This window comes from Capsaspora owczarzaki (assembly GCF_000151315.2).
Source record: "Capsaspora owczarzaki ATCC 30864 unplaced genomic scaffold supercont2.6, whole genome shotgun sequence".
In the NCBI taxonomy this organism is placed as follows: domain Eukaryota; class Filasterea; order Ministeriida; family Capsasporidae; genus Capsaspora; species Capsaspora owczarzaki.
In genome coordinates this window covers 443,984-470,167 of record NW_011887297.1, presented here as the reverse complement: position 1 = coordinate 470,167, position 26,184 = coordinate 443,984, and the positions used below count along the sequence as shown (strand labels likewise).

General features: G+C 54.8%; 9 protein-coding genes across 9 annotated transcripts; 5 read left to right on the top strand and 4 right to left on the bottom strand.

The window, feature by feature from the left end:
• Window positions 1-22: 22 nt before the first annotated feature.
• On the bottom strand, window positions 23-2,707 carry CAOG_04121 (twinfilin-1). The gene is made up of 9 exons (XM_004347896.2): window positions 2,691-2,707; window positions 1,893-1,949; window positions 1,708-1,788; window positions 1,382-1,560; window positions 1,186-1,281; window positions 854-1,084; window positions 595-745; window positions 391-512; window positions 23-309 (listed from the first exon to the last, which is right to left on the bottom strand). Exons 2-9 carry the CDS (start codon window positions 1,915-1,917, stop codon window positions 160-162), a joined length of 1,035 nt encoding a protein of 344 aa, XP_004347946.1. The 5' UTR covers window positions 1,918-1,949; window positions 2,691-2,707; the 3' UTR covers window positions 23-159.
• A 193-nt stretch (window positions 2,708-2,900) lies between these two features.
• On the top strand, window positions 2,901-6,097 carry CAOG_04120 (hypothetical protein). Its single transcript, XM_004347895.2, has 10 exons — window positions 2,901-3,141; window positions 3,393-3,481; window positions 3,565-3,678; window positions 3,786-3,920; window positions 4,000-4,226; window positions 4,310-4,398; window positions 4,510-4,670; window positions 4,759-4,873; window positions 4,973-5,775; window positions 5,890-6,097. Exons 1-10 carry the CDS (start codon window positions 2,970-2,972, stop codon window positions 5,995-5,997), a joined length of 2,013 nt encoding a protein of 670 aa, XP_004347945.1. The 5' UTR covers window positions 2,901-2,969; the 3' UTR covers window positions 5,998-6,097.
• Window positions 6,098-6,217: 120 nt separating this feature from the next.
• CAOG_04119 (LSM1 protein) lies at window positions 6,218-7,461 on the top strand. The gene is made up of 4 exons (XM_004347894.2): window positions 6,218-6,282; window positions 6,702-6,770; window positions 6,873-6,988; window positions 7,102-7,461. Exons 1-4 carry the CDS (start codon window positions 6,231-6,233, stop codon window positions 7,276-7,278), a joined length of 414 nt encoding a protein of 137 aa, XP_004347944.1. The 5' UTR covers window positions 6,218-6,230; the 3' UTR covers window positions 7,279-7,461.
• Window positions 7,462-7,572: 111 nt separating this feature from the next.
• On the top strand, window positions 7,573-9,650 carry CAOG_04118 (hypothetical protein). Its single transcript, XM_004347893.2, has 3 exons — window positions 7,573-7,796; window positions 7,983-9,356; window positions 9,449-9,650. Exons 1-3 carry the CDS (start codon window positions 7,606-7,608, stop codon window positions 9,570-9,572), a joined length of 1,689 nt encoding a protein of 562 aa, XP_004347943.1. The 5' UTR covers window positions 7,573-7,605; the 3' UTR covers window positions 9,573-9,650.
• Window positions 9,599-17,434, bottom strand: CAOG_08755 (hypothetical protein). Its single transcript, XM_011272083.1, has 10 exons — window positions 17,181-17,434; window positions 16,737-16,841; window positions 16,437-16,607; window positions 16,227-16,330; window positions 12,018-16,112; window positions 10,702-11,867; window positions 10,457-10,615; window positions 10,203-10,384; window positions 9,919-10,104; window positions 9,599-9,846 (listed from the first exon to the last, which is right to left on the bottom strand). Exons 1-10 carry the CDS (start codon window positions 17,371-17,373, stop codon window positions 9,725-9,727), a joined length of 6,483 nt encoding a protein of 2,160 aa, XP_011270385.1. The 5' UTR covers window positions 17,374-17,434; the 3' UTR covers window positions 9,599-9,724.
• CAOG_08754 (hypothetical protein) lies at window positions 17,430-19,014 on the bottom strand. Its single transcript, XM_011272082.1, has 4 exons — window positions 18,840-19,014; window positions 18,479-18,712; window positions 17,818-18,298; window positions 17,430-17,696 (listed from the first exon to the last, which is right to left on the bottom strand). Exons 1-4 carry the CDS (start codon window positions 18,977-18,979, stop codon window positions 17,652-17,654), a joined length of 900 nt encoding a protein of 299 aa, XP_011270384.1. The 5' UTR covers window positions 18,980-19,014; the 3' UTR covers window positions 17,430-17,651.
• A 101-nt stretch (window positions 19,015-19,115) lies between these two features.
• CAOG_04115 (nucleotide-binding protein 2) lies at window positions 19,116-20,711 on the top strand. Its single transcript, XM_004347890.2, has 7 exons — window positions 19,116-19,285; window positions 19,379-19,467; window positions 19,581-19,690; window positions 19,888-19,959; window positions 20,050-20,243; window positions 20,323-20,392; window positions 20,512-20,711. The coding sequence occupies exons 1-7, from the start codon at window positions 19,136-19,138 to the stop codon at window positions 20,649-20,651; spliced, it is 825 nt and encodes a 274-aa protein (XP_004347940.1). The 5' UTR covers window positions 19,116-19,135; the 3' UTR covers window positions 20,652-20,711.
• CAOG_04114 (ATP synthase subunit gamma) lies at window positions 20,710-23,000 on the bottom strand. The gene is made up of 2 exons (XM_004347889.2): window positions 22,926-23,000; window positions 20,710-21,952 (listed from the first exon to the last, which is right to left on the bottom strand). Exons 1-2 carry the CDS (start codon window positions 22,943-22,945, stop codon window positions 21,052-21,054), a joined length of 921 nt encoding a protein of 306 aa, XP_004347939.2. The 5' UTR covers window positions 22,946-23,000; the 3' UTR covers window positions 20,710-21,051.
• A 205-nt stretch (window positions 23,001-23,205) lies between these two features.
• On the top strand, window positions 23,206-25,504 carry CAOG_08753 (hypothetical protein). Its single transcript, XM_011272081.1, has 6 exons — window positions 23,206-23,263; window positions 23,696-23,839; window positions 23,968-23,991; window positions 24,574-24,705; window positions 24,857-25,003; window positions 25,170-25,504. The coding sequence occupies exons 1-6, from the start codon at window positions 23,248-23,250 to the stop codon at window positions 25,397-25,399; spliced, it is 693 nt and encodes a 230-aa protein (XP_011270383.1). The 5' UTR covers window positions 23,206-23,247; the 3' UTR covers window positions 25,400-25,504.
• Window positions 25,505-26,184: the final 680 nt, after the last annotated feature.

Below are 26,184 nucleotides of genomic sequence, written 5' to 3'. Positions count from 1 at the left end.
CAAACAGGGCGAACTGCAACTTCTTCGGAAATTGTTCGGACTGTTAAAAAAAAAATGGCTCAATTCAATTCACAGGCACGTATCAAAACGTCAAAGTCAACACGCAATCAAAACAAGAAGTGCGCGCTTTTTTTTTCTTCGTCGTTTTGCGGCATTCTTTTAGGCATCCTCGGTGGTGCGGAGAAGTCGGCGACCGCCCTTGCCGGGTGCCGAGGGTTTTGCGAAAGCCTTCTTGGCCTCCACAGCCTTAGGGTGGAACTCTTCAAAGATGAATTGCTCAGTGACCTCTGCAGCATCGGAGACTTCGAGCTGTGATGGTTTCCAAAACTGAATGAGTACTGTGACGACTGAAAACATGATGAACACGCTCGTTTGCGAAGCATACAATACCTTCTTGTCAACGGTAATACCAAGATCGTCCTCGACAACGCTGAGAATCGGGTTCTTGCCAGAAGAATAGAGCATGCGCTCCTTGATTTTGCAGGCGTAGCCGGGGCACGAATAGATGAAAACTGCAAGGTGAATGAATTCAAACGTGAGTATTTACGGATCGACGCATCTACAACGCAAAAAAGTGCCAAAAGCCAAGCTTACCGATGGGCTCAAGACGCTGGCCTTCGTGCTGGTGGGTAAAGCGGAAGAAGTGGTAACGAGGCTGGTCGCCGGGGATGCGGCTGGCAATTTGGCTTGCTTGGATGTTCTCGGCAGAGGCGAGCTCGATAGTCTCGCGAGAAATATCAATGGACTGAAGGAAAAAACCAAACACACACGGTGCAAGTGAAGCACACAGTCAGACAACGACAGACCGACGGCGGGTCGGCAAAGACAAACGCAACAACCAAAATTCACGTACCAGCTGAACGTAGGAAACAGAGCCGTCCTGGAGGGCGCGGAGCTTGGCAAGACCAGCGTCAGAGACGGGGAAGTGAACAGCACCCATGTGCGCGCGCTTGGTGCTGGCGCCAATGTCGACACCGACCTCGCGAGCCTTGATTTCAGACTTTTCAATCTCCTCTCGGGAGAGCGGCGGGGGTGCGTTGTTGGCCTCAACGTGCTTGGCAAAACCGTCGCGGCTGACGTCGCTCTAGCGTCACAAAGTTCAATGTCAGCAAACAACAAAGAACGAAACAACAAGGGAAAAAATGTTCATCTCATTGAAAAGTAGACTTCCGTCGCGTGACTCACAGGAGCAGTGCCAAAGACTTCGTCGACAACGCGGTAATCGCCAAACTCCTTCTTGAGGGTGGCGCGGGTGGATGCGTAAAGCATCTTGTCGCGGACCTGCCCAGACGACGACGACAAGACGAGGTGAGTAAAAGGAGGTGCGACTGAGATGGTTTGCCAAGAAGCGGCATCAAAGGCAGAAAAACGCAAATCGCACCATGGCAAAGTCGGGAACGTAGCAAATCAGAATCCACTCATAACCGTGGGCGTTCGACGAGTCCAAGCGGTACAGAATGTAAGAGGGGGCCTTTTCGTCGAGCAGAGGAGTCACGCAGCTGTCATAATCGCTCTCCCAGGTGCCGCGCACGGGTTGCGAGGTTGCCTTGACGAGGGATTCTTTGCCCAGTGAAACCCCCAAAACAAACGACAAGCAAAAACAAGTACCGATGAGCGCTGATGATTTCTGAAAAGCAACGCCAAAACAGCAAAACAGCAAAACAGCAAAAGCATCCACGCTAAAGACAAATCCAGTAGCTCACTCACCGCCAGAGATGTTGACCTTGATGGCACGGACGTTGTCGGCCTGATGGATTTCGGAAAAGTACGCCGAGAGCTCGCGGGACGCTGGATGTAACCGATTCATCAAAATGATCAGGACATGAGGATCACGCAACTATGTCTTTCGCGTTCAAGCATCAGCTTGCTTGCGGTTGGCAGTGGCCACTTACCAGTGATGCCAGATTGGTGCGACATTGTCGGGTTTTGTTTTGTAAATGTGGATGGATCTGCAAACGCAACAGAGCAAATGAGTCATGTCCGATGTTTGAGCACAGTTGTAGTCGTAGTAGTAGTGTCGGTGGTTGAATGAGAGTCGTTGAGTTTGAGTTTGTAGAAAGATTCAACCGATCACGCTCACTCTCTCTCTCTCTCTCTCGCTCGCTCAACTCGCTCTCCCGTCGTCCTCATTGCATCGCTTCATGCATCATGCAATCGCTTCATCATCCATCATCCTTCCATTCCATTCGTTCTCTGTGCCACAATTTCAAAAGAGATCTGGGTTTTTTTTTTTATTATTTTGATTTTTTTTGCCGATTTTTTTGTATGAGTTTCCATTGAAGTCACACGGATAAAAAATTAGATAAAAAATAAAAAATAAAAAAATAAAATAAAAAAAAGTTGCCTTTTCCAAACTGCAACAACTGAACCGAGAGTGAGAATGCATTGAAAGCGACGAGTTGAGCGATGCAGTGAAAGAGTGAAGGAGGAAGGACAGCCAATGAACGAAAAAAGGGGGAGCAGAAGAACGAAACGCGACAAAGAGGGGGGATCGCTTGCACTGAAACTGAAGGAGAATGACCTCGATTGAGTCGCGGTGATCCGAACACTCCAGCAAAGGGGACGGGAAAGCGGAGCAGAGGGGGAAAGGGGATGGATGGTGTGAATGCAGCTTGGGAGGGGAGGAAGCGGGCTGGAGAGGTGGGGAGAGGGGTATCGGTTGGATTGCAGAGAAAAGAGATTGAACGCACTTTGAACCAAATGGAAAAAAACAAGGACTGAGGTTGTCCTTCTCATCATCATTCACATCATCATCATCATCACAACTATGAGAGCATGCTTCATTCAACGAGGTAAGAAGGGGGGGGGGAAAGAACAGAGTGGATTGGAAGAAATCCAAAGGGAAAACAGTATTTTTGCTTTCGAGTTCTGCAACTCACAGTCAGTCAGTCAGTTCACTCGTGTTTTTGATTTTACTTTTGATCCTGTACCTTCTGTGATTTGAGTTTCCTGCTTGTAGACTGCTCCAAATGCTGGCGATTGCTGCAGCGTCGAGCGTCGCCGTCTGGTACTCGAACGCAGCGAGCGATCATCCTGCGCCTGCTGGCTCTGACACTGCCGCCGCAGCCCTCCCGCCGCCGACCATGACCCACTCGATCAATACAAAGACACCCGTTGCGGCTGTGCGCTGGTCGCCCTCCAGTGAGTGCCGTGGTTTTCCCCCTTTCTCACTTTCGTCCCTCGCCTTTGTCCGTCTCCGCTCGATCTCGGCTCTGTCCCCACCTCTGATCTCTGTTTTGCGTTTGGGACTGGAGCGACGACAACCACATCAGTCTGTCGTTTGTTCCGACCGAGTCTTCGCGACTGCCTCTCTCACTGTTTCGTTTTCGAGTCGAGCGTTTTCCCGCGCAAAATTCAATCTCACTCATCTGCTCGATTCTTGCTCGACACAGGTCAAGTCCTCGCAGTCGCCACCGAGTCTGGAGACATCCACCTATCGTTGGCATCCAGTGCCGATCTTGGCACGCTGAGCACGGCGCAGGTAAACTCCCCGCCAACAGCCAACTTCGTCTCGTTCCGTCTGACACACATCTCTGACATCTCCATGCAACGCCGTCTGGACAGAAACTGAGTACCATGGACTTCTCGCCGAATTCAAAACTTATTGCGGAAGCAGGTGCTTCGCGGGTCGTCACACTGTGGGATGTCAAAACGCAGCGTGTCAGCAAACAACTGCAGGTAGGATTGATTCATTGACCAGAGCAGCTCAGCTAGGGCACATCCCCCCGAGTGTAAAGTGGTATCGGACCTCATTCTGGCAACTTTTGCTCATTGCGTTCACCAAGGGCCACAACTCGTCAATTCTGGCCGTACGGTTTGCCCCTGTCGATGGCCTTATTGCGAGCGCCTCGGCCAGCGGCGACATTCTCGTTCACTCGGCCGTCACCTCTCAGCTGACATCCAGCTTTACCAGACCCATGGTGCGAGCTGCGCGTGTGTCTTGTGTTTGTTTCTGCGAGGATGATCCCTCCTAACCATTCACCTGTTTCATTCGCTCAGGCTGTGCGTTCCCTCGACTTCTCGCTCTCGAGGCGCGGGCTATTGGCATGTGCGGGCGATGATGGAGCTGTGACTTTGTTCGATGTTATCCAGAATGCGACGAGCGCGAGCTTCGCCTCGCACATTGCCCCGGCCATTGGTGTTGCGTTCTCGCCAACCGCCGCGCACATCCTAGCATCCGTTGGTTTGGATAAGCGATTGTCCTTGTTTAATGTGAACGAGAAGCGGTATGTCACTTTGTTTTTGGGCGCGAAAGGCTCCGTTCGATTTGCTTTGCTCAACGTTTCGCACCATTTCTTTCTTGGTTTAGTGCAACGCTTCAATTACACGCGGAAGAGCCTCTTACTGGCATCACATTTCACCCAGACAAACCGCTGGTCGCCATTGGAACACAATCCGGTATGTGGGCGAGAAAGACTCGAAAAGCAAAAAAACAAAACAAAACTAAGGAGAGCAGCACATCAACTGCAGACACTAACCTTCATCTCATTTCATCCTGTACTGTGGCAGGCGCTGTTCATCTTGTCGACTTGAGACGCGCGTCCGACGACCGAGGCAACTTGCTTCCGTTGGTTTCTGTGCACGCACCGGCCTCAGTCACCTCTGTTGCCTTCGCGCGCGCGGCGAGCCAAGATGCGTCGTCGTCATCTTCAACCGTTCGTTCGCAGCAGGTATAAAATGCACATGTCCGTTCTGCGTTCGTGGAAGGTTGAAACAACGACGATTTTTTTATATTCACAACCTCCTTCGCTCCTTTAGCCTGCATCCAACTCCAAGCCCGCACCCACACAGACATCGTCCTCTCTCCTCAAGTCTACGCTCGACCCAAGGGGTTCTCGGGAGGTCGCCAGCACTGTTTTCTCTCCATTGCGAGGTCAGGATGGCCGCGTTCTGTTGTTGCTTGATTCTCGCACTTTGGCGCTTTCTTCTAAACTCCAGGCTCGTTTTTTTGTTTATTTGTTGACTCTTACAGGACCTCAAGGTGACACTCGAATGGCCGCTCACTCGCCTGTTGCGCCACAGACGTCTAGCGCTGCCCCTCAGTCCATCATCTTTTCTCCGTTGGCTCCGCCAGCAGCGGCCGCGGCCAGCAGCTCGGCCGCGTCGCGGGTGACATCAGCCGTCCCAAGCACCGCGCGATCTTCTTCGGTGCGCCCAGAAAGTCATGGCACTGTCGATCCCGTCGTTCGCAGTGCCTCTCATCCATCAGCGGTCTTCTCCCCGCTGGCGTCCGCCGCTCCCGACTCGCGACATTTTCCGACGACTCGCGACCTGCATCACCTCCAGCGCTCAGTTCCGCCGTCTGCCTCGAGCACCGTTAATACCAGCCATCTTGCGCACACGGGCCGCGTTCAGCACACCCCCGCTGACATGCGCAATAACGTGACTTTCACCACGCCAGATCCGGTCGGCGCCGCTGGCCTTGCACGAGGAGCGACGCTAGCTCCGGCCGCAGTTACAAAGGCAGCACAGCAACCGACGCGCGAGGCCACGACAGCTGCTGGAATCCCGGCTGGCGGCGCTGTTGCGCAACCACAACAGCGGTCGATCAGCAACCCTGAAAGGCTACCATCCGTGCCACTCACGCTGCCTGCAGTAGCAGCGCTGCCAGCTGCGCAGTCACAGCAACCCATCGAAACTCTGTTGACGATGGAGATTCAAGCACAGCTCATTCGCTCGACGGTCGAAGAAGCAATGGATGGGCTTCGTCTCACGATGCATCGAGAAATCCAGAACATGCATTTGGAGCTGCTTCGTCAGTTCCAGATTCAGCGAGTGAGTCGTCGGCTCGCGAGAGCGTTTTGTCTTTTGTTTCGGAACGTTTTGTCCACTCACCTTTGCTTTCCCGCGTCCCCTGGACTCTGTGTGTGCGTTTTCTTCTTGCCCCAGAACGAACTTGAAACGCTGATTCAAACAAACTCGGTCAATGAGTCACTGCTTCGCGAGATTGATCGGCTCAAACGCGAGAACGAGCGATTGCGCCAAGCTCAACTGTGACGCTCTGAAGCTCTCGGCGACAGCTTTTTCCCCATTCCATGTGGCATCACATCACGGGCATGCCATGTCTCTTGTTTGTTAAAATACTGCAATTCTTCAGGGTTGAACTCGACTGCATGTCAATGTTGCAAAGTTTTCCAATGAGTGCACCACAAACCCTGCTCTTTTCTATATTTCGTGATTTCGTTGCTCTCCTTCCGTTTTGTTATGTTCATTCCCTGTTTTCTTTCATCATGCCTCACCAATACTTCCCAGGCAGTGCTTCGCTGCTGGAAGAGCTCGACAGTGCGTTTATTGTTTTTTTGCATTGCGCAACCCTCCCCACCCCAACCCAAGCCCCCCCCCCCCAACGCCAGCAGCATCTTCAGAGCATGCATCGTTCACCTGTCCTTCCGATGAGTCGGCAGCACAGCCAGAAATGAATGGGGAACAAGGGAAACGCGGACCAAAAGCGGAGATCTCGCTTGAACGACTGCCTGCTGTGTTGACCATTGCCCTACGAAAGCGACCCAGCGATGACTGAAGCATTGCCAAATGAAATGGTCATTCCTGGCTTGGAGTTTGGGCTGTGTGGCTGTGTGGCGTGGGGAAAGGGAGGGGGAAGGGCACCTTGCAGCCAAAGTTGCTTCACACTCGTCAACCCATACATCGCGCACCGCCGCCACCCCCGACTCACTTCTGCCCATGTTGTATTCTGATGACAGAGAAGCTCATGGTTGTCCTGCGAGACGGACGCAAGCTCATTGGATTCCTGCGCTCGTTCGATCAATTTGGTAACCCATCACTTTGTTCCAAAGTCGTCTAAACGTCTATGAGCAAATGCAAGGTCGAACCCAATAGCTCACAATCGGCACTGTCAAAACTTTGGGCTTTAGCAAACTTGGTGCTGCAAGACACAATCGAGCGCATCTATGTCGGTGATGCGTACGGAGACATTCCACGAGGCATCTTCCTCATTCGAGGCGAGAACGTCGTCTTGCTCGGCGAGATTGTAAGCCAACTCGACACAAAGGCTGAGAGTTGCTTGTGGACGCATGTTGTGGAACTAACCATTTTGGTGCGTGTATTTGGGGGGGATATCTGCTTGGATGTTTTTTTGAGCAGGACTTGCAAAAAGACGCACAAACCACCCTGCGGCAATTACCAGTAGAGGAGATTCTCGTGTTGCAGCGCGAAGAGCAAGAGCGAATTGAGGCACAGCAGAAAATACAGTACAAGGTCATGCTTGATCGTGGCCTCCAGCCGGTTACAGACGCTCTCTACGAGGACACATACAGCTGAACAACCAAACAGTTGTTTTGTTCGTTCTGACACTTTGTGGTCGTTGATGGTTATGAACGACGGCCCAAAAGAGGAGCAAGGGTACTATTGTATTACGTGCACACTGTGTGCTTGTAGTCTGTGCCAAGTTGACTCGTTTTTGCTACCATCCGTTTTGTTACAATACAAAAAATCAGCATCTTAGAGCGCTTCGTCAACCAAAGGGGCATGCAGTCGTATTCTTGCGTGGTCGTTGTTTGCACGGATTGTCGCAATCGCGTACATTTTCAGTTCTTTTTTTGTTTTGTCTCAGTCTATTTTTCTAAGCGCAACTCAAATTTTTTCAACATGGGCGGCGGCGATCTCAATTTGAAAAAGTCGTGGCACCCGCAGACCTACGCCAACCAGGAGCGTCTGTGGAAGGCCAAGCAGCAGCGCGAGGCCGAAGACAAGAAGATTGCCGTCCTGCAGAAGGAGAAGGAAGAGGAGCGGCGGCAAGAAGAGCTGCACCGTGAAGCTGTCGAAGCGGGAATAATCTCGTAAGTGAAACCCCCACCCAAAACGCACAATTTTGTTACTGATACCAATTATTCTGAGCCGAATATTCTGAGATTGGTCTGAGCGAGGTTGTCGACGTAACGTCGTTCCGTTTTCGTGCATGAGTTGGACAACTGACTCTGTCTTCCCCACCCCCACCTCCCTTTCTTCTTTATTGAACTGCGCAGGGCTGGCGCACAGCGACTCGAGTGGATGTACACTGGCCAGGCGGTCGCGGCGTCGAGGCAGCAGGAAGAGTATCTGCTTGGCAAGCGCGTCTCGGACACGACGTCGGCGGGCGCTCCGGCCTCGTCCCTGTCGCAGGCGTCGGGCGTCGCAGGATCACTGTTCGTCGGTGCTGGTGCTGGTGCTGGTGCTGGTGCTGGCGGGAGTGCTGGCGGGGCCGGCAAGTCCGGATTGCCGGCTCAGTCGGGCGCGGTGCAAGGCTCGCTCGCGGCCATCACCCAAGTCGCACCAAGCGCGCTGGATATGGCAAACAAGATCCGTGAGGACCCGATGTATCTGATCAAGAAGAAGGAGCAGGAGAGCCTGCAGGCGCTGCTCAGCAACCCGGTCCAACTGCAGCGCTTGCAAGTCCTCAAGCAGCAGCAGCTCCAGGCCCTCACTGCAGACAAGAAGAGCAGCAAGGAAAAGAAGGAAAAGAAGGAAAAGAAGGACAAGAAGGACAAGAAGGAAAAGAAGGACAAGAAGGACAAGCATGACAAGAGAAAGGACAACAGGCATCCTTCTTCGAGTGGAAGCGACTCGGACGAGCCCCAAGAACCCAGCCATGATGCTGATCGTTCATCTCGGTATCGCAATGATGACCGCCGACATTCGCCCGATCGCTCTGATCGCAACCGTCGCAGCATGGACTCGGATCGCGGCCGCCGCCACTCACGCTCGCCTCCTCCTCCTCCGCGCCGGCATTCGCGTGATCGTCGTTCGTCGCGCTCTCGATCCCCAACCCGCAATTCATCGCCAGAGCATCACCGGCCCCGTGGTCGATCACCCTCACGGCATGATCGTTCGTCCCGGAGACGTTCGAATTCTCGATCGCGGTCGCGGTCTCGCTCTCCGCCTCGGCGTCAGCATTCCCGCTCTCGCACGCCACCCCGCCGGCGCTCCCGTTCGCCCGTGTCGCGCTACCAATCCTCCAATCGTGATCATCGGCGATCCCCTTCACCAGACCGTCGCCGCTCGCAACCGCAACGGTCGCCATCGCCCTCGCGCCGTAGAAATGATGCCGGGGATTCGCGCCACGCACAACAGTCACACGCACCCTCCGAATCGAGCTCCAATCGCCAGTCTCGCTGGGGACCACGCGACGATCAATCCAGTGGCGCCCCTCTCGCTGCAACATCCGCTTCGGCATCCTCTGCAGCAGTTCCAATGGATGTGGCGCCGCCACGCTCCAAAAACGAAGAACTACAGCGCCGTCTTGCTGAGATGAAGCAAGCTGCAGAGGAAGTCCAGGCAGAGCGTGGAGCACGATTGCAGCGAGTGCAAGCAGCCGAACAATCTGAAGGCGCCGCGTCCACAGGCGATGCTTCCTTCTTGACGTGAGTGACGATGAGTTTGGTGTATGAATTCATGTGGTGGCCTGCTGTTGTATCTGACTAATCTTTTGATCTTTTGGGGCGCACCATTGTAGAGATGTTCAAAAGACGGCCTTTTCGGCAGCTACAGCGGGCTCGTTGGAGGATCAGATTCGGCGAAATCGGTACAACGTTCAACGCACCAGTTCCTCATTGTCTAGTGGTCTGCTAGACCACTGATTGCGAGAAATTGCAATAAACGCTTCCTCCAAAGTTACTTTTTTGGCCTTTTTTTGCTCACAACAAAAAATCGTTTACTTGCACATTCACATTCCATTTGTACGAGTTGTTGCATTATCTGCTTTTTCGAGGATTATCTGAGTGGGATCGGGTTATTGCGTGGCACCGCCTCGGCCGCCACGAGCACCACCGCGACCGCGTTGCGCGCTCAAAAGACCTTGGCCACCGCGAGCGGCGACGCCTCCTCGCATCGGACCTCCGTGTCGGACGGTAGCTAGTTAACAAATGCACAGACAAGTGAGGACAAAGCCCTCAAAGCAATACAAACAGTCTCGCAACGACTTACAACCGCCTTGGCCCATGAGAACGTCCATCAACGGAGTGCTGCTAGCTGGGCCGAAGCCGTGGAAAATCGCGGCAGCGGCCGGTCGCGCGGGAGCCGCAGCAGCAGCACCGACAGGAGCAGCAGCAACTGGAGTTGTCACACCCGACAACGAGATGATACGGCGAGCTGCACCAGGTGCGCCAGTGGCTACAAGACACACACGATTGGAGAAAAGCGTTAGAAATAATTCGAAAAAAAAGCAAGAAAACGCCAAGTCCACAAAACAAAGAACAAGAAAAAAGTACCTTGAACACCTGTTAGCGGACGGACTGGAGCAGCTCCGGCGGGAACAGCTGCGGGAGCTGCCTGTGCTGCTGGGACAACAGCTGGGGTTGGAGTCGCCTGCTCGGCAGCCGCTTCGCCGGCGCCAGTCTCAACAGCAGCATCCTCCGTCGGTTCAGCAGCAGCAGCAGCAGCAGCATCCACACTGTATCACACACAACAAACCATGAGAATCCGATTGAACTGCACAACCACAGCAAACCAGTTGTTGACTCACCTCGAAGCTTCGATCGACTCGGCTTCGCCGAGGTCGTGAAGATTGCCGATGGCCGGGCTACCGTACGAGTCGAACGTGGCCATCGGGTCGTCGTAGTCGAGTGCGACATTCTCTGTCGTTGAGGCTGGCTCGCTTGGTTCGGCTTCCGCCGCAGCAAGTCTGCGAAATGAGGCCAAGGAACACCAACAATGAGCCACGCAGCGTTCTTGCGATACAATCGCAAAATCATCGTTCAACACACTCACCCTTCCTCTGCTGGTGCTTCCACGGCTTCCTCGTCTTCTTGAGGTGGAACCTCAGAGTCCTCGGCGATTGGCTGCTCCTCAGTCTCTTGAGGAGCACCAGTGCCGTCATCCTCGTGCATTTCGGCCTCGCCCTCGGCTTCATCCGCGCCGGCCTCAGTGTCCATGTACTCCGCCCCCTCGGCGGCATCGCCTTGTTCTTCAGCTTCCGCGCCTGCCTCTGCAGCTTGCTCCTCGCCGACCATTTCGCCAGCCTGCTCGTCCTGCGCCAGTTGCTCGGATTCCTCGGTGTAAGGCTGCTCCTCGCCTTCCATCGCGACGGCAGAGTCGTCGATCGGTGGCTGGGCGGACTCGACATTGACGGCAGGCGCATCCATGGGAGTGGCCGCCGAAACATCTTCGGCCTCTTCTTCTGGTGCTGCCTCCGTGGTCGGTTCGTCCACACGCGCTCGCTTCACGGTGTGCGATTCCTCCGGGGGGTTGGCAGGAGCCTCGACAACCTCAAGAGCGGCGGGCTGCTGAATTTCGCTCGATGGTGCAGCAGCAACCTCGACATCCTCTTCGCGAGCACGCTTTGCTCGAGTCTCGGGCTCCACAGGCGCGGGAGCGACAGGGGCAGCGCTCGTTGCGGGCACAACAGGACGAGCTGCTGCGGGAACCGGTGCAGCAGCAACAACGGCTGCTGCAGGCGCTTGCTGTTGCGCGCTGCTGCTGCTGCTGCTGCTGCTGCTGCTGCTGCTGCTGGCAGCTCGCTGGGCAGTGAGCTCGGCCACAGTCGCTTTGAGTTGCTCATTCTTGGACTGCAATAGCGAAATCTTGAGCGTGTTCTGACGCTTCACCTCTTCCAGCTCGGCCTTTGACTTTTGAAGCTCGGCATCCGCCTCGGACACCTGTGCCTGCGCGGCCTTGGCTGCCTCTAGCTCTTGGGACGTGCGCTGAAGCTTTTCGCGATACTGCTTGAGCATCAACGTGCCTTGTTGCATTTGTTTGCTGAGGCCGTCGCGCTCGGCAGTCACAGCTGCGAGCTGCTCTGTCAGAGCGGTGACCTTTTCAGTCAGCTCAGTAACTTGCTGGGTCAGGCCAGGAACCGCGTCCGTCGCAGCGCGCGCTGCGTTCTCAGCTTTGAGTTTCTCGAGCGCATTCTTGAAGGCAAGTCCATTCTTGCGTGTCTGCACCACACACACACACACACAAACACAAAAGAAAAACCCATGGTCCAACCAATTTTCAATCATTGAGAAGGCAAGATCCTTCAGCGCAAACTAGCCTTCCCTTCTCCAAACAAGATCAAGTTCCAAAACAGCCAAAAAATTGCGTACCCGCTCGAGATTCTCCTTGACCTTGTCCAGCTCGGCAGATTGGGCAGCTGCAGCTTCAGCGTCTTGAGCGTGCTTGGCTTGGAGCTGTGCCAACTCGGCGCTGACCGTGGCGAGCTGTTGCTGGGTCGTGGTAACCTCTTCGAGCTGAGCAGCCGCGGCGGTGCGCAGCTGCTCGACTTCGCTTCGAGCAGCAACCACCTCCTGCTCGAGACGCAAGTGCTCATCGGGGTCGATGCGCGAATACTTGTCAATGAGGCCTTGGACGCGGGTCTTCCAGCGCGTAATGTCGTTCTCAAGGGCAATCTTCTCCGCTTCGAGACGTTCAATGTCGGCCTTGAGTTGCCGCTCCTGTTCTTGCAGCGGGCCAACCTGAGACTCCAGGGTGCGAACGCGAACCTCCAACTCGCTGGCGCGTCTCGTCTCACGCTCTGCGTCTTCGCGCAACTTGACGTTGCTCTCGCGAAGCAGATTGTTGTGGTTGATCTTTTCGAGCAGCTCGGCGCGTTGAACGGCGCTTTCGGCGTGCTCTTGAGCGCGGCGCCGCTCTTCGGTCAGCTGGGCGCGGCATTCGTCAAGCGTGCGCTGAGCATGCATGTACTGCTGCCGGTTGCGTGTCGCCTCCTGCTGCGCAAGCTCGTGCTGGCACGTCGAAATGTCCTTTTCGCGGCGCAAGAAGCGAACAATCTCGCGCAGCTCTTCCACGCTTCGCTCGGCGTCGCGTGCAGGCGAGGAGGCAAGCTCGGCGGACGCAGCAGCGGAAGGCTCTTCGCCTTGCTGGCGCTCGGGCATGGAGAACAGAGTGGACGACTGGATGGGACCAGCCTGCTGTGCGCGCAGAGCTTGGGCAGTGACCACATCAAGCTGAGAGTGCAAGAGCGCGTTCTGGTTGGCGAGTTCGTCGCGACGCTCCTTGAGCGCCTCTTGGTCGGCCAGCAGCCGTTGCTTTTGCTCCTCCCAAGAGACCATGCTCACGCGGAGCGTTTCTTGTGCCGTCACTGCGTTCGATTCGGCTGTGCTGAGAACTGCCTCGAGGTCGGCAATCCTAGCCTTCGCGCCGGACAGCGCATTGACGCTGCTGGCGTGCAGCACCACCTCGCGCTCGTAGTTTGACAACGCCTCCAGGGTGCGCTTTTCTTGGGTTTTAATGTCCGCGCGAAGAGCGGCCTCGCGGGATTCGTTGTCTTGGACGCTGAGCATGGCAACGTCAAGCTTGGCACGCACCGTGTCCAGCTCCTTTTGCGCTTCCTTCAAGGCTCGGTCCGCGCTCTCGTGCAAGGCGACGGCCTCGCTGGCGCTTTCGAGCTGTGTGCGCTCGAGGTCGGCAATTTGAGCAGTGTAGCTCTCAATCTGCTTTTGGGAGGCGGCCAGCGCAGCCTCCGACGACTGCTTGTACGTCTCATGCAGCTGGTTGAGATCGCGCAATGCCTCCTCGTTGGCCGCAGCGATGGCCTTGTACTGCTCGACGTGGGTGCGGCTTTCAGCGACACGCTCAGACAGGGCCTTGTTCTCGGCGTCAAGCGTGCTGATTCGGTTGTGCAGCTCCTGTGCCTCAGCCATAGCGACATCCGTAGCGATGCCGTCTCCGCCAGCGACAAGCGAGCCACCAGTTGCTGCTGCAGCTGCTGCAACACCGGCAGTGGTCGAAGCGAGGGCGGCCCCGAGACGTGGCGTGCGGCTCAGAATCATGCTCAGACGGCCTTCGCTGGCCTCCAACTGCAGCTTGAATTGTGCAATTTGCGCGTGCAAGCCCTGCACCGATGCATTCGCCGCCGCCAGCTCCTCCTTGGTGTGTTGGTGGGCACGGCCAGCCGCCTCCAAAGAGTCGCGGAGCTCCTTGCACTGAGAGTCGTGGGCTGCCCGAGCGAGCGAGGCGTTTTGGCCTTCCTGCTCGAGTCGACGACGTGCAAGCGCAATCTCCTTCTCGAGCGACTCGATGTGGACGTTCGCTTTGCGACGAGCATCGGCCTCGCGCAGCTCCAAGCTCTCGTGCAGGGACTGCAAGCTTGTGATGAGCTCGTTCTGGCGCGCCTTCTCCTGGCGAAGTTCGGCATTGTCCTTGATGGCGCGCTGCTCAGAGTCTTGGAAGAGCTGGCGCTCGGCACGGGCGTTGGCGAGCTGAACCTCGGCGTGCTTCAGCTCTTGGCGGAGCGCTTGCGTTTCGGTCATGGCCTTGTCCAGCGTGCGCTGGTGCTCAACTACCGAAGCAGACGACTCGGCAATTCGGCGACGGGATGTCTCTGCCTCGTTGCGAGCCACCTCGAGCGCGGATTCGTGACGGGTGATGCGCTCGTTCAAGAACTGCGCCTGCAGCTCGGCACGCTGGCACTGCGCGCGCGCGTCATCGGCCTCCTTGCGCAGTCGCGCAATCTCATCGTTAAACATGCCGTCGTTGACCGACTTTTCCTTTCGGTAAATGTCAAACTCTTGCTGCAGCTCCTGCAGCAACCGCACATTTTCGTTGAATTGGGCTTGCAGTTGCTGGTGTTGGCGCTGGGACAATTCGGCTTGGAAGGAGTCCGAGGAAGAGGATCCAGCCTGCAATGACTGTTGCTGGTGCTGCGGTTGTTGCTGCGGTGGTTGATGATGATGCTGCTGCTGCTGCTGCTGGGATTGCGCCGATGGCTGAGAACCGGTAAGCGCCAACATCTGGGACGTGGGTCGCACGCCTTCGTCAATCGAAATGTTGAGCAATGCAGACTGATCGGAGGATCCAGGTGCAGCGCTTGCGTTGTGCGCTCGCTCGTAGAGCACGCGCCAGGTATCGCGGTGTCGGGCAACATTGTCCAGCGTTTGGCGCTCGTGGTCGCGTGCAATCTGCAGCTGGTCCAGCTCAGCTTGCAAGCGCTCGTTCTCTTCGCTGAGATGGGTGATGCGGTCGTTGACAGCCTCCTGCTCGGAAGCTTCGCGCTGCTGGCCGAGCTGACGAACGAGCGTGAGCAGCTCTTGGTTGCGCTGCTGTAGCTGTTCGATCGAGCGGAACTCGACGACACGCGCCGAAATGACATCGTCGGCGCTGGCGAGTGACTCGTCCATCTGCTGGTCGCCAGACTCGACGACGGTGCGGCCTTGCAGCTCAGTGTTGGCCCGGATGAGCGCCTGCACCTGACGCGCCAAATCCTGGACAAGGGTCTCGTAGCGCACGCGCTCGCGTGAAGCGTGCGCTGCTTGCGAGCGCAGGGTGCGGGCTTCGTCGTCCAGACTGGAAGTTTGGTGCATGGCGCGGTCGAGTCGCTCAGTGAGACGCGCGCAAGATTGGACGGCGTGCTCGTACTCGGTGCGTTGCTGCTGCAGAATGGGCGCTTTCTTTTCCATTTCTTGCAGAATATCCTGTAGGTAAGCGTTCAGGCGCGTGTTTTCGTCCTGCGCCTCGTGCAGCTGCTCGGCAGTCTGCACGTACATTGAGTACATTTCAGTGATGGACTTGCCCTTCTTCAAAAGCTGGCTGGCAATCGACGCTGTGGGCGAAAGCACGCTGAGCGCGTCAGAGACATTCAGAGGCAGGCGAGCGTCGGACGCCGAGTCAGAGTCTCCTGCTCCGCCACTTTGGCCGCCGTGGAGCAGCTCGTTGGCGTGGCGAAGCTCCTTTTCGAGCTCAGCCACCTTGGATGCCTGCAGGCTGAGAGAGTCGGACGCCTCATGCTGCATGCGTTCGAGGGTGGCCGAGTGCTCGACCTTCAGCTCGTTGACGTGACGATACAGCTCGTCCACGGTCGAAGCCAGCTGGGCCGACTTGGTCTCCATCTCATCGAGCTTGCTCTTGTACAGGTCAACCAACCGCGTCTTGCCGATAACCTCCTGGCGGAACTGATCGGTTTCGACTTGCAGCGTTTGCTGTGCCTGGGCCAGCTGCTGCGCGTAGCCGTCAGACGTGCGCTCCACGTCAGCGAGGCGCTTGGTGAGAATCTCGTTGGTGGACGTGGCCGTGCGCAAATCGAGCTTGCACTGTGTCCACTCGCTCGACACTGTCGAAAACTTTTCCGTCAGCGACTCGCGCGTCGAGGCAAGCTCGCGCGCATTCGCTGCGAGCTCCTCGTTGAGCCAGTTGATTTGCTGCTGCAACATGTCTCGCTCTTGCTCCAGGCGGCTTTCGCGGAACTAGTTGTGGGAGAAGGTAAAAAAGCGAGGTGGTAAAAGTGAGGTGGATTTCGTGTTCAGGCAATGGAGGAAAGCAACAAAAAACGTGAAAACCAAATCCAGACGAGCTATTACCTTGCTGGTCACGGCTTCGTTTTGAAGTTGCTCGTTCTTGACACGCAGTTCGGTTTGCGACGTTGTAAACTCGGCAATACGACGGTTGGCAGTGACTGCTGACTCTGTGGAATGGAATTTTCGGGGCGCTCCTTGGTGAGCATCTGCGCAACAACAACGATCTGGCCGACAAGCAAGCGGGCTCGTGACCGCAACGAGCTCATGTCCTACCATTCAACTGGTCAATGTCGGCGACACGACGTGTGACCAAGTCGGCCAGCTCCATCTTTTCGAGCCCGAGCGCCTCGTTGGCGGTGGTCAGTCGGCGTGATACTGTCTGTGCCTCCTCCAGAGCTGCATGAGCGCGTTGCAGGTCTGCGGAAGCCTTTGCGATGCTGGCGTCTACGGTTGTGACGAAAGAGAAAGGAGCGGTTCAGCGCGCGCGTTCTTGGCCAAAATGAAGGCAAGATCCCCAATCACCCCCCCCCTCCGCATTCGCGCTCTGCCATCACACAGGAGTGTTCGGCTTACCACGCTCGGCAATGGTCTGCTTGAGCCGGTCTTGCTGGTCTGCCATTGCGCGCAGCTCGCTCTGCGTTTCGACGAGCTTTCGTTCCAGCGCATGGAATTGTTGCTCTGCCAGACACACACACATGACATGACACAGTGAGATGGCGATGCACGATACAAGTGTCGTCATGTTCGGAAGCTTTTGTCAATCTCATGGAAGAAGCGAAGAGAGAGAGAGAGAAACGGTTCAGCGATCTCAAACATTACGCTGAACACCGCGCTGCTGCTTCCCCCTGCCCCCTGCCCCCTTTGTCAAACAATAACGCTGATGACAATGATGATGATGATGCTGATGATGATCACGAATCCGGTGGAGCGGTGGAGGAACGCTTGTCGCTCCCCCCACTCTTTGTCGCCTCTTTCCCCTCAGTCTCGCGCCCCGCTTCACCCCAAAACGCTGCTCACCAGCATTGATCGCAGCAATGTCGCGCTCGGCCTTGGTCGCCTCGAGGGCGTCGCGCCAGGCGTGCGCCTTGAGTACAAAGGACTCTGCGGCGTGCAGCACCGCGTCGAGTGCAGGATCGCTCGCTCGCAGGCCATGGTAGGCTTCGCGTGGCAGTTCGAGCGCCGTGTAGACGTCCACGGCAGCCGCTGCCATTTTAAAATAATTGTATTCAGGGGAACGAATGAACACAATCACAAAAAAAAATGTGAGGAAGCAGGAATGAACCAATTCAGGTGAGCTCAATGAGTTTGAATATTTAATGCGCTTTCCGAGCGTCGTTTGTGCTACGACATGGAGGATCATTAAACGCGAATGTACGGTATTGGAGAACAAAAGCTGTAACGGAAGCGACGTAACGTTGATTGCAAAAAACCAACGGAGCAAACAAATCGAAAACACAACGCGAGCAACAATAGCAGCAAGTTTGCCGCTCAGATGCGAGGCGTGAGCCAGTCAATAATATCCTTCAGGACAATCTGCAGGCATCAGTGCAAAATGACAGCGTCGTGAGCTGTGCCAAAGCAAAAACAAAGCAACAACAAAACGCGAAACGAAAGTGTGCTAAAGCATAAAAACACAAATCGCCTGTCGCCTTACATCAGAATACTCCTTGGGCTCGTTGAGCAGCTCGTGGTAGTAGCCCTCGTACTTTTTGTACGTCTTGTCCTTTGAGGCAGCTCCATTGTACAGGGTCTCCGCGCCAGCAAAGTTGACCAGCTTGTCTTCGGTGCCTTGCAGAACAATGAAGGGCCACTCGATGCCAGGGATGGCGGCCTGGATGACGTCGAGCTGCTTGAGGAGAACGCTCGCCCAGCGGGCCTTCAAGCCGCCGTGCCAGTTGAGCGGATCGACGGCATAGGCGGCGACGACAGCCGGGTCGCGGCTGATAAACGTCGGAGGAACGGCTCCGACCTGCAGCTGCGGGGCAAGCCACGCAAAGAACTTTGCAGCCGCAACCTTGACCGGCGTGGCTGTGGCCGGATCCGGGACGATGGCAGGTGCACTGAGCACAACCGCGTCAAAGTAGTGCGAGCGAGTGATGCCAGCAGAGATGGCGATCGCGCCGCCCATCGAGTGACTACAAGAACCAAAAAAAGGAGGAAGACAAAATAAAATTGGGGTGAGATGCAAGATCCATGCGAGATTGAGCAAAAGCAAAGTCATCATTGTTAACCAAGTGAAAACCCAAAATTTTCTGAGCGGATTTTTTTTTTTTTTTGGTTTTCCAGCCATTTTGACTTTTTGCTTTCGTGCTCACCCGAACAAGAAGACCTTGGTGCGCGGGAACTCCTGGGTCACGGCATCGCAGTGCTGGAAAATGTCCTTGACGTAGAGCGAAAAGTCCTCGACGTCGACCTTGTGGCCGCCCGAGTGGCCGTGGCCGTAGTGGTCGTGGGAGAAGGCGAGGATGCCGAGTTCGGCGAGCGCGCGGCCGAGCAGGTTGTACCGCTGGCAATGCTCGCCGACGCCGTGCGAGATGAACATGAGCGCCCTGCGTTTGCCAGGGTTGTTCGCGGTCAGTCGTGTGAGTTGCACAAGTCGAAGCAGTCGGTGAGCTTTTTGAGATCAGGATGGACATTTTTCAATCATTACAACCGAGGTACTGTAAACGAACTGACTTTGGCTTGGCGCCGGCTGCGATGGGCCATCGCTTGGTGAAGATGCGCTTGCCAGACGCCTCGCTGGTAAAAAAGTCCTTCTCCGTGGGGACGGCGGACGGCTCGGCGCACGGTGGCACAGCAGCTGAAGTCGAAGCCATTCAATGCAAATTGGGAAAATGCTACAATCAAAGACTGAGATTGGCTCAGAGAAATCTTCATCATCGGTAGTACAGTATCATTGTTCAGAGGCATTCCGAGAGGTTTCTCAATGAATAAATGCGAGGTCAGTCGTCCATACACAAGTCACAAACAAAATGGCGAGCGTCGCTGCAGAACCCGACGCAGTGTCCTCGACGCTCAAGAACGTCAAGCACGTCGTCCTCGTGCTGTCCGGCAAGGGCGGCGTCGGCAAGTCCACTGTTTCGGTGCAGATTGCGCTGTCACTGGTCGCTGCTGGCCACAAGGTAAAATGTTCAGCTGTATCAGCCGTGTGGCTCTCGCATGGCTTGGCGAACGGGCTCACATGTAAAAAACCACCGTGCTTGTGTGTGAATCAGGTTGGCTTGCTGGATGTCGATTTGTGCGGACCGAGCATCCCGACCATGCTGCATCTGCAAAACCACAAGGTCCACCAGTGTCCACAAGGGTAATGCGCCGCTGTTGCTCTGACTGGGCGTTTGGTGGAGCTGTGTAGAAGTGAAGCCCAAGATTTTGCTGAACATCGAGCGCGTTATTTCTCCGTGACCCTCCGACACACAGGTGGGTGCCCGTCTTTGCAGATCAGGAGCAGCGGCTAAGCGTCATGTCCATCGCATTCTTGCTGGACAGGCAGGACGATCCTGTTGTTTGGCGTGGACCAAAGAAGACCGGTAAGCAGCAGAGCTCCGCTTGTTCGCGCAACCGTTCCTTGTCTGTGTGTGCAGTGTGCTCTCTGAGCTCTCTTGTACTCGCGTCATTCAAGAAGCGGGGAGCTCGCGGAGTTGCCATCACGGCCCGGCAGCGCGTTGCGAAACTAACAAACGAACGAACATTCACATTTCATCCCATCCTTCCTCCACTCGCGCAGCTATGATCAAGCAATTCTTGGCGGATGTCTACTGGGGCGAGCTGGACTATCTTATTGTTGACACTCCGCCAGGTACCAACGCTCTGCCATGATGCTTGATTTTGTTTTTCGTTTGGTTTGACATCGCTCTGACTGCTCACTCTCAACCCTTTCTGCCCACAGGCACGTCGGACGAACACATCTCGATGGTCGAAAACTTGCGAAAGGTGTCGCCGGATGGTGCCGTGCTTGTCACAACGCCGCAGGCCGTCTCGACAAACGATGTCAAAAAAGAGCTCAACTTTTGCATCAAGGCACACCTGCCCATTCTAGGCATTGTCGAAAACATGAGCGGGTTTGTGTGTCCCCATTGCGCGGTACGGACCACTGGCTAGGATTGCACGCCTTCGAGTGACGCTCCGGGTTCTAATTTGTTGACTTCTCTGTTTTCGACAGGAATGCTCCAATGTCTTTTCATCAAAGGGCGGCGAGTTGTTGGCTGCCGAATTCAAGGTTCCGTTTCTCGGTATTGTTCTTTTTGGAGAGCGTGTTGCGAGTTTGAGTGGATAGACCATCGATCGAAATGCTGACTTTCTATTCCGGTTTGCCTTTTTCCTTCACACCCGCATCTGCGTCTCGCTCAAGGTCGAGTACCACTTGACCCTCTGCTCACACAGTCTCTCGAAAGCGGACAAAGCTTTGTGGCGCTCTACCCTGAATCGGCAACACGGACGGCAATTGACGCCATTGTCAAGCCGCTGCTCGCACTCCCACCTCGCTTCTAAAAAAAATTAAAAAAAATATGCGCCAGGCGAATACACAGACTTTATCAACTTGCACATACAGTATTTACCAAAGTGCGCCCAGGCGGTGCAAGATTCCAAAAATTGTATTTGGCACTAGTCACAGACACACAAAGAAAAAAAATTACACAGCCAGGAGCAGAAACAACATCCAAACAGTGACTCGACTGTTTTGGAAAAATGAGGGAACGGTGAATGGATCACGGGGGAGATGAGGGGGGAATAAGGAGGACGAAAGGGAGGAGGCAAACATGCTCGCAAAACAACAGACAAAAAGAAATCAAACAACCAATAAACACACTCGCAGACGAACGCCCCACGCACACATGTGTGTGTGATGCGCCAGAGTATGTTGATGCTTGAAATTGTTGTTTTTTTGGGCTTAGTTGAGGGCGGAGGCACCCGAGATGATTTCAATGAGCTCGCCAGTGATGACGGCCTGACGAGTGCGGTTGAAGGTAAGGGTGAGCTTGCCAATCATCTCGCCGGCGTTCTTGGAGGCGTTCTCCATGGCAGACATGCGGGCAGAGAGTTCTGATGCCGACGACTCGAGCATGGCGTAGTAGATGGTGTTGGCGAGGGTAAACTCTTGGTAGTTTTGCAGGACGTCGTCGTCGAGCTCGTACGAGACAATCTCGGGGGCCTCGGCGAGGGCGTCAAAGCTGAGCAGAGGGAGGGCACGCTGCTCGTACGAGATGACAGTCCTAAAGTGGTTGTACAAGATCTTGCCAGAGTCAAACTTGTAGCCGGAAGCAAGAATCTGCTGGGCAATCAGGGTGGCCTCGTCGAAAGTTGGGGGACGCTTGCCAAGCTCTGCGAATTGCATGAGAATGTGCTTGCCGTGGGTGCGGGCGAGGATGGTGCGTGCCTTGTCACCGGCAATGACAAACTTGAGGTTGTCGGGGGTGCTCTGGCCGACCTCTTGCTTGACCTTCTTGGAGATGGACGAGTGGATGGCGCCGCAGAGACCACGATCCGACGAGATGACGACAAAGAGCTGGTTGTTGCCGGCGGGGCGCTTGGCCAAGTCGGTCTTCTCAAAGAGCGACTGGACGGCGCTGCCGAGAACGCGGGCAGTGCGGAGGTTCTTCTCGGCACGGGCGAACTTGGCTGCGGAGACCATCTTCATGGACTTTGTGATCTTCTCAATGTTGCGGACCGACTTGAGGCGGTTGCGAATCTCCTTGAGAGTGGCCATGCCACGAGCCGGGGTCACGGCGGCGGTCGCGGGTGCGGCGGTAGCGACGGCGGAAGGGAGGATGCCCGCGAGGCGAGAAACGCCACTGAGTTATTACCAAGCAAGAAGATGAGAGCAGACGGTGCCATGGGTGAGTGAGCAAAACCAGGCGATGTGATGTGATGCGATGGGGAGGGAACGAGGGAAAACCGCCAGCAGTGATCGATCCATCACGACCCTTCCAGTCTGCCCGCCCCCCAGCACATCCCAGGGAATGACTCCGAGAACAACGAAGCAGATCAAGGGCAGAGGATTTGGTTTTGAGGGGTGGATGCGTGAATCCAAGTCAGAGGAAAGAGGGGGAAACGGGGTGAAGCAAGAAAAGCGATCGCAGCTTTTTTTTTTTTTTTTTTTTTTTTTTTTTTTTGGGCAGAGTTTTCGAGATGCTTGGTGTTGCCTTCCAAGCAGCATTTGCTGCGCTGCTTCTGGACGCGACCTTGCAGTGAGTGCACAGAGTACGGCGCACCTCGACCGATGGCAGCCACAGGACGACGATCGCCAAACGAGACGAGAGAGAAAGAGCAGGAACATGAGGACTTTTTTTTATTTTCTTTTTTATTTCCCCAACTCTTCAACGAGCCTTTTTGCTGCTGTAGCTGTTTGGGGAACGGTGAGCACCTGGATCGCAAGGAGGGCCTACAAGTGGCCGATTCGATGCAGTTGATGGTGTGTGACAGCGAAGAGAGCGAGCCCTTCATCCATCGCAGTGTCGCTCAGCAGCAAAAAGACGGGAAAAAAAAAAAAAAAAAAAAAAAAAAAAAGAGCGATCTCAAAAAGCAATCCTCTACTCGTTTGCTCCTTGTCGCCTCCCCTCGTCCCCCCCCCCAAACGTTCGTTGAGCATCAAGAATTGAATAGAAGCAGCTCCTCCACTGCCTTTCCTCCCCCAAGAACAAGCTGCAGTCGGTCGGACGAAGCAAGCAGAAGCGCCTGATTCAATGCAATGCAATACTCGTGCGTTTTGGTCGCTTTTTTTTTTCTTTTTTTCTTTTTTTTTTTCGATTTTATTGACTTTCTTACCCAAGTCGGCTCAACATCATGGTTTCAGAAGTGAAGACGAAGAATGAGCTCAAAGATCGATGTCACAAAAACAAAATACAACAGGAAGATGGAATAAAAGTGAAACGTCACAAGCGGAGTGAACAAGCGCTGAGAGTTAGAGAAGAAGGTCAATGAGAATCCAATGGAAAAACAGACCTCCCCTACCTCCCTTCCCTCCCTCCCTTCGCTCTCCTCCGCTCTACGCAAATACTCATTACACATGGATACACCCGATGACCATGCCAATTTTTTGCTGCAGTCGGAAAAAAGCTCACTCTCTCAACTTTCTCAGCATTACACAATGAGCGGTCGCGACGGTGAGTTTGGCTGCCCCGCCCGCATGCGCTGTGTGCTGCCCAACCAGCCATTGTGATATCCATCTGGTTGTTCTGCGAATGCGACACGACCTTGTGGCCCGCGGGTTGGAGGGCGGCGAGCGCGAGCGAGCTTTGAACGACGAACGCGCTCGCATGTGGGAATGGAAGACCGCTATTGCCAAGTGCGCCGCGCCATCCGCTGCTGAGGACATAGCCCTGCTTGGGAGCGCATGCTGAGGCGCAGTCCTTGTTGATGTGGGATGGCGCAAAAGCTGCAGCACTGAGAAACCAGAACGAACAGCAACTTCCAATGGAAGAACAAGCCATTTTTGCTGCCCTGCCCAGTCCCGCGCTTCCTGCCGCCCCGCTGTGTCGCATGTCCAATAAACACTCACTTTAACGCGCAAATTGCTGTGTTTGATTTTTGCTCAGGTGGCAAGAAGAAGCCCTTGAAGCAGGCAAAGAAGGAATCCCGCGAGCTCGACGACGACGATCTTGCCTTCCAGGCCAAGCAGCGCGAGGACGCCAAGAAGCTTGCAGAGCTCAAGGCCAAGGCTGCTGGCAAGGGTCCCCTTGGTACGAAGAGCTGGACTGCTACGTCCGTCCTTGTCGCTCGGTTCTTTTTCTTTTTTCTTTTTCGGGTTTTTATCAACGAACTGACCTCATTTCGTCATGTGTTTTCTATTGGTGTGTTTGGAACATAGTTTCTGGTGGCATCAAGCACTCTGGCAAGTAAACTCCCAGCCAGCAACAGGCGCTCCTCCAAGGCCAGCAGCTTTGCGCTTTTTGGAGATTTTGCGAAACAAAAAAATGCTGTTGTTTGCTTGTTTCAATGCCTGGAGCACAACGATACGAGTTTCTTTGACAAATCTTTGCTCGCAAGAGTAACAAGGCGGTTTTACGCAGTTGCAGGACGAGGAGCTGAGACGGCGTAGATCTCGATAGGAAAACGCTGAAACTGGTCGGAAAACAAAAACAAACCCGCGCGCAAAGTCAACTCGCGCTGCACAGCATTGTTCTGGTTATGGGTGTACGTGTATGTTTGAGTGTAGGGAGGGTCTGCAACGCCGTGACTCTGTGATGGCGAGCTGCAGCACCACAACTCGTTGCAACGGATGGAATCCACTGATCGCCATTTTCTCCTGCCATCCTCCACCCTGTTCCCGTTTCACCTGCAAATCCCACCCGCAAATCTCACCCCCACTTGATCACCCATAGCAATGATAGCAGCTGGAACGCAAATACGAAACCAAACAAAAACATCACACCACCATTAACCAAAAAAGAAAAAACAAATACCAAAAAATCAGTCTTTTTTTGCTCTTCCGCCGGAAACAAGAAAATGCTTCGCATTGCACTGCTGCTGTACTTCCTGTCGCACATCCCGATCAGCATCCTGATCGACTTCCAGGCCATCCTTCCCCGCGACTGGTTCCCGAAGTGTGAGTCGTTGTGCTTTTAGAGCCACAAAAAGCGCGGGTTTTTTAAAAAAAAAAAATTCAAGATGATATTTTTTTTTTTACAACTTCTATCGATCGAATGCTCACCGTTGCGCACTTGCTCTGGTGAACAACTCACTCACACACACGACAGTCGCACTGGATGCCACCGCCTGGTACACGGAGGCGTTCGGCGACTACCTCCTCGCAAACCCGCCGCAGTGGTACAAGAGCTTCATCTGGATTGAGCTCATCTTCCAACTGCCCTTCTTCTTTGTCGCCTTCTACGGCATCTTGACCCGTAAGGAAGGAGAACGAACGAACGAACAAGTTGTGCTTGTTGGATGTCGATACCCTTTTTTTGTTTTGATTCTGTTTCGGTTTGGACGTTTCGTTGTGTTTTCTATTGAACGCGCGCTAACTCTTTGCGTTTTCAACTGGATTTTTCCCGTTCTTCTCGTCACCAGGCAAGGCGTGGATTCGCTCGCCGCTGCTGATCTACGGTGCCCACGTCGTGACCACTGTCACCGCCATTGTCTACGAGGCGGTCATGTCCGGCAAGCTCACCCAGGCCCAGCTCCCCTGGTTCCTTGCTATCTACGCGCCGTACTTTTTCCTTCCCCTCTCCCTCGTCTTCCTGTGCTCGTGCTCCAACTTCCCGGTGAAGGCCCAGGACAAGAAGGTCAAGAATAATTAGTGCCCTTCCAGATCGTGGAACGATCAGAACTTTTGCGCACGAACTGAACGTATATGACAAACATTCAGAACAAAAATACAAACCGTTTTGTGCTGCACAACATGGAATAGTGTGGATGTATGCTCAATGTTTGGGAGGAGAAGCTGCACATGCTCTGTGCAGCCAAAAAAAATGGTAAATGAAAACAAAATGAAACACTCGGGGGCAATCAAAACTCATAACAGACACACAAACTCAACAAAGCTAGTGTTGCAGAGACCCTGAGGAGGACCACGAGCCGACCATCGCCGCAAAGTTTCCAGGACCCATGCTCGCGGACGAGGACAGGCTTGTTTCGCCAAGAGGAACCGAGACATACGGGTGAGGGACCGCGGTTGAATCGAAAGCAGCTGAAACACCGTGCACCTGCTGGTTCAGCAAGGAGGGCATGTAGGAGGACTGGGTGAAGCTCGAGTGCATACCTGCCGCGGCCGGCGCGACATTGAAAGAGTCCATACTACCATTCGAACCCAGCATGAACGCAGCATGGTGTTGTTGTTGTTGGTGCTGGTGTTGCTGGTGTTGCTGGTGTTGTTGCTGCAAGTGCTGCTGCTGCTGTTGGTGCTGCAGCTGAGCCAAATGCTGGTGTTGCAGCACTTGCTGCTGGAGCGAGTGCTGCGACGGCTGAGGCGGCTGTTGGTGCAAGGGGAAACTCATCGGCTGCGACATTGGAACAGCGTCATTCCCGAAATTTGGAAAGGAGGTATGCACATCGGCACCAAAGTTCGGGAACGAGGAAGAAAGGG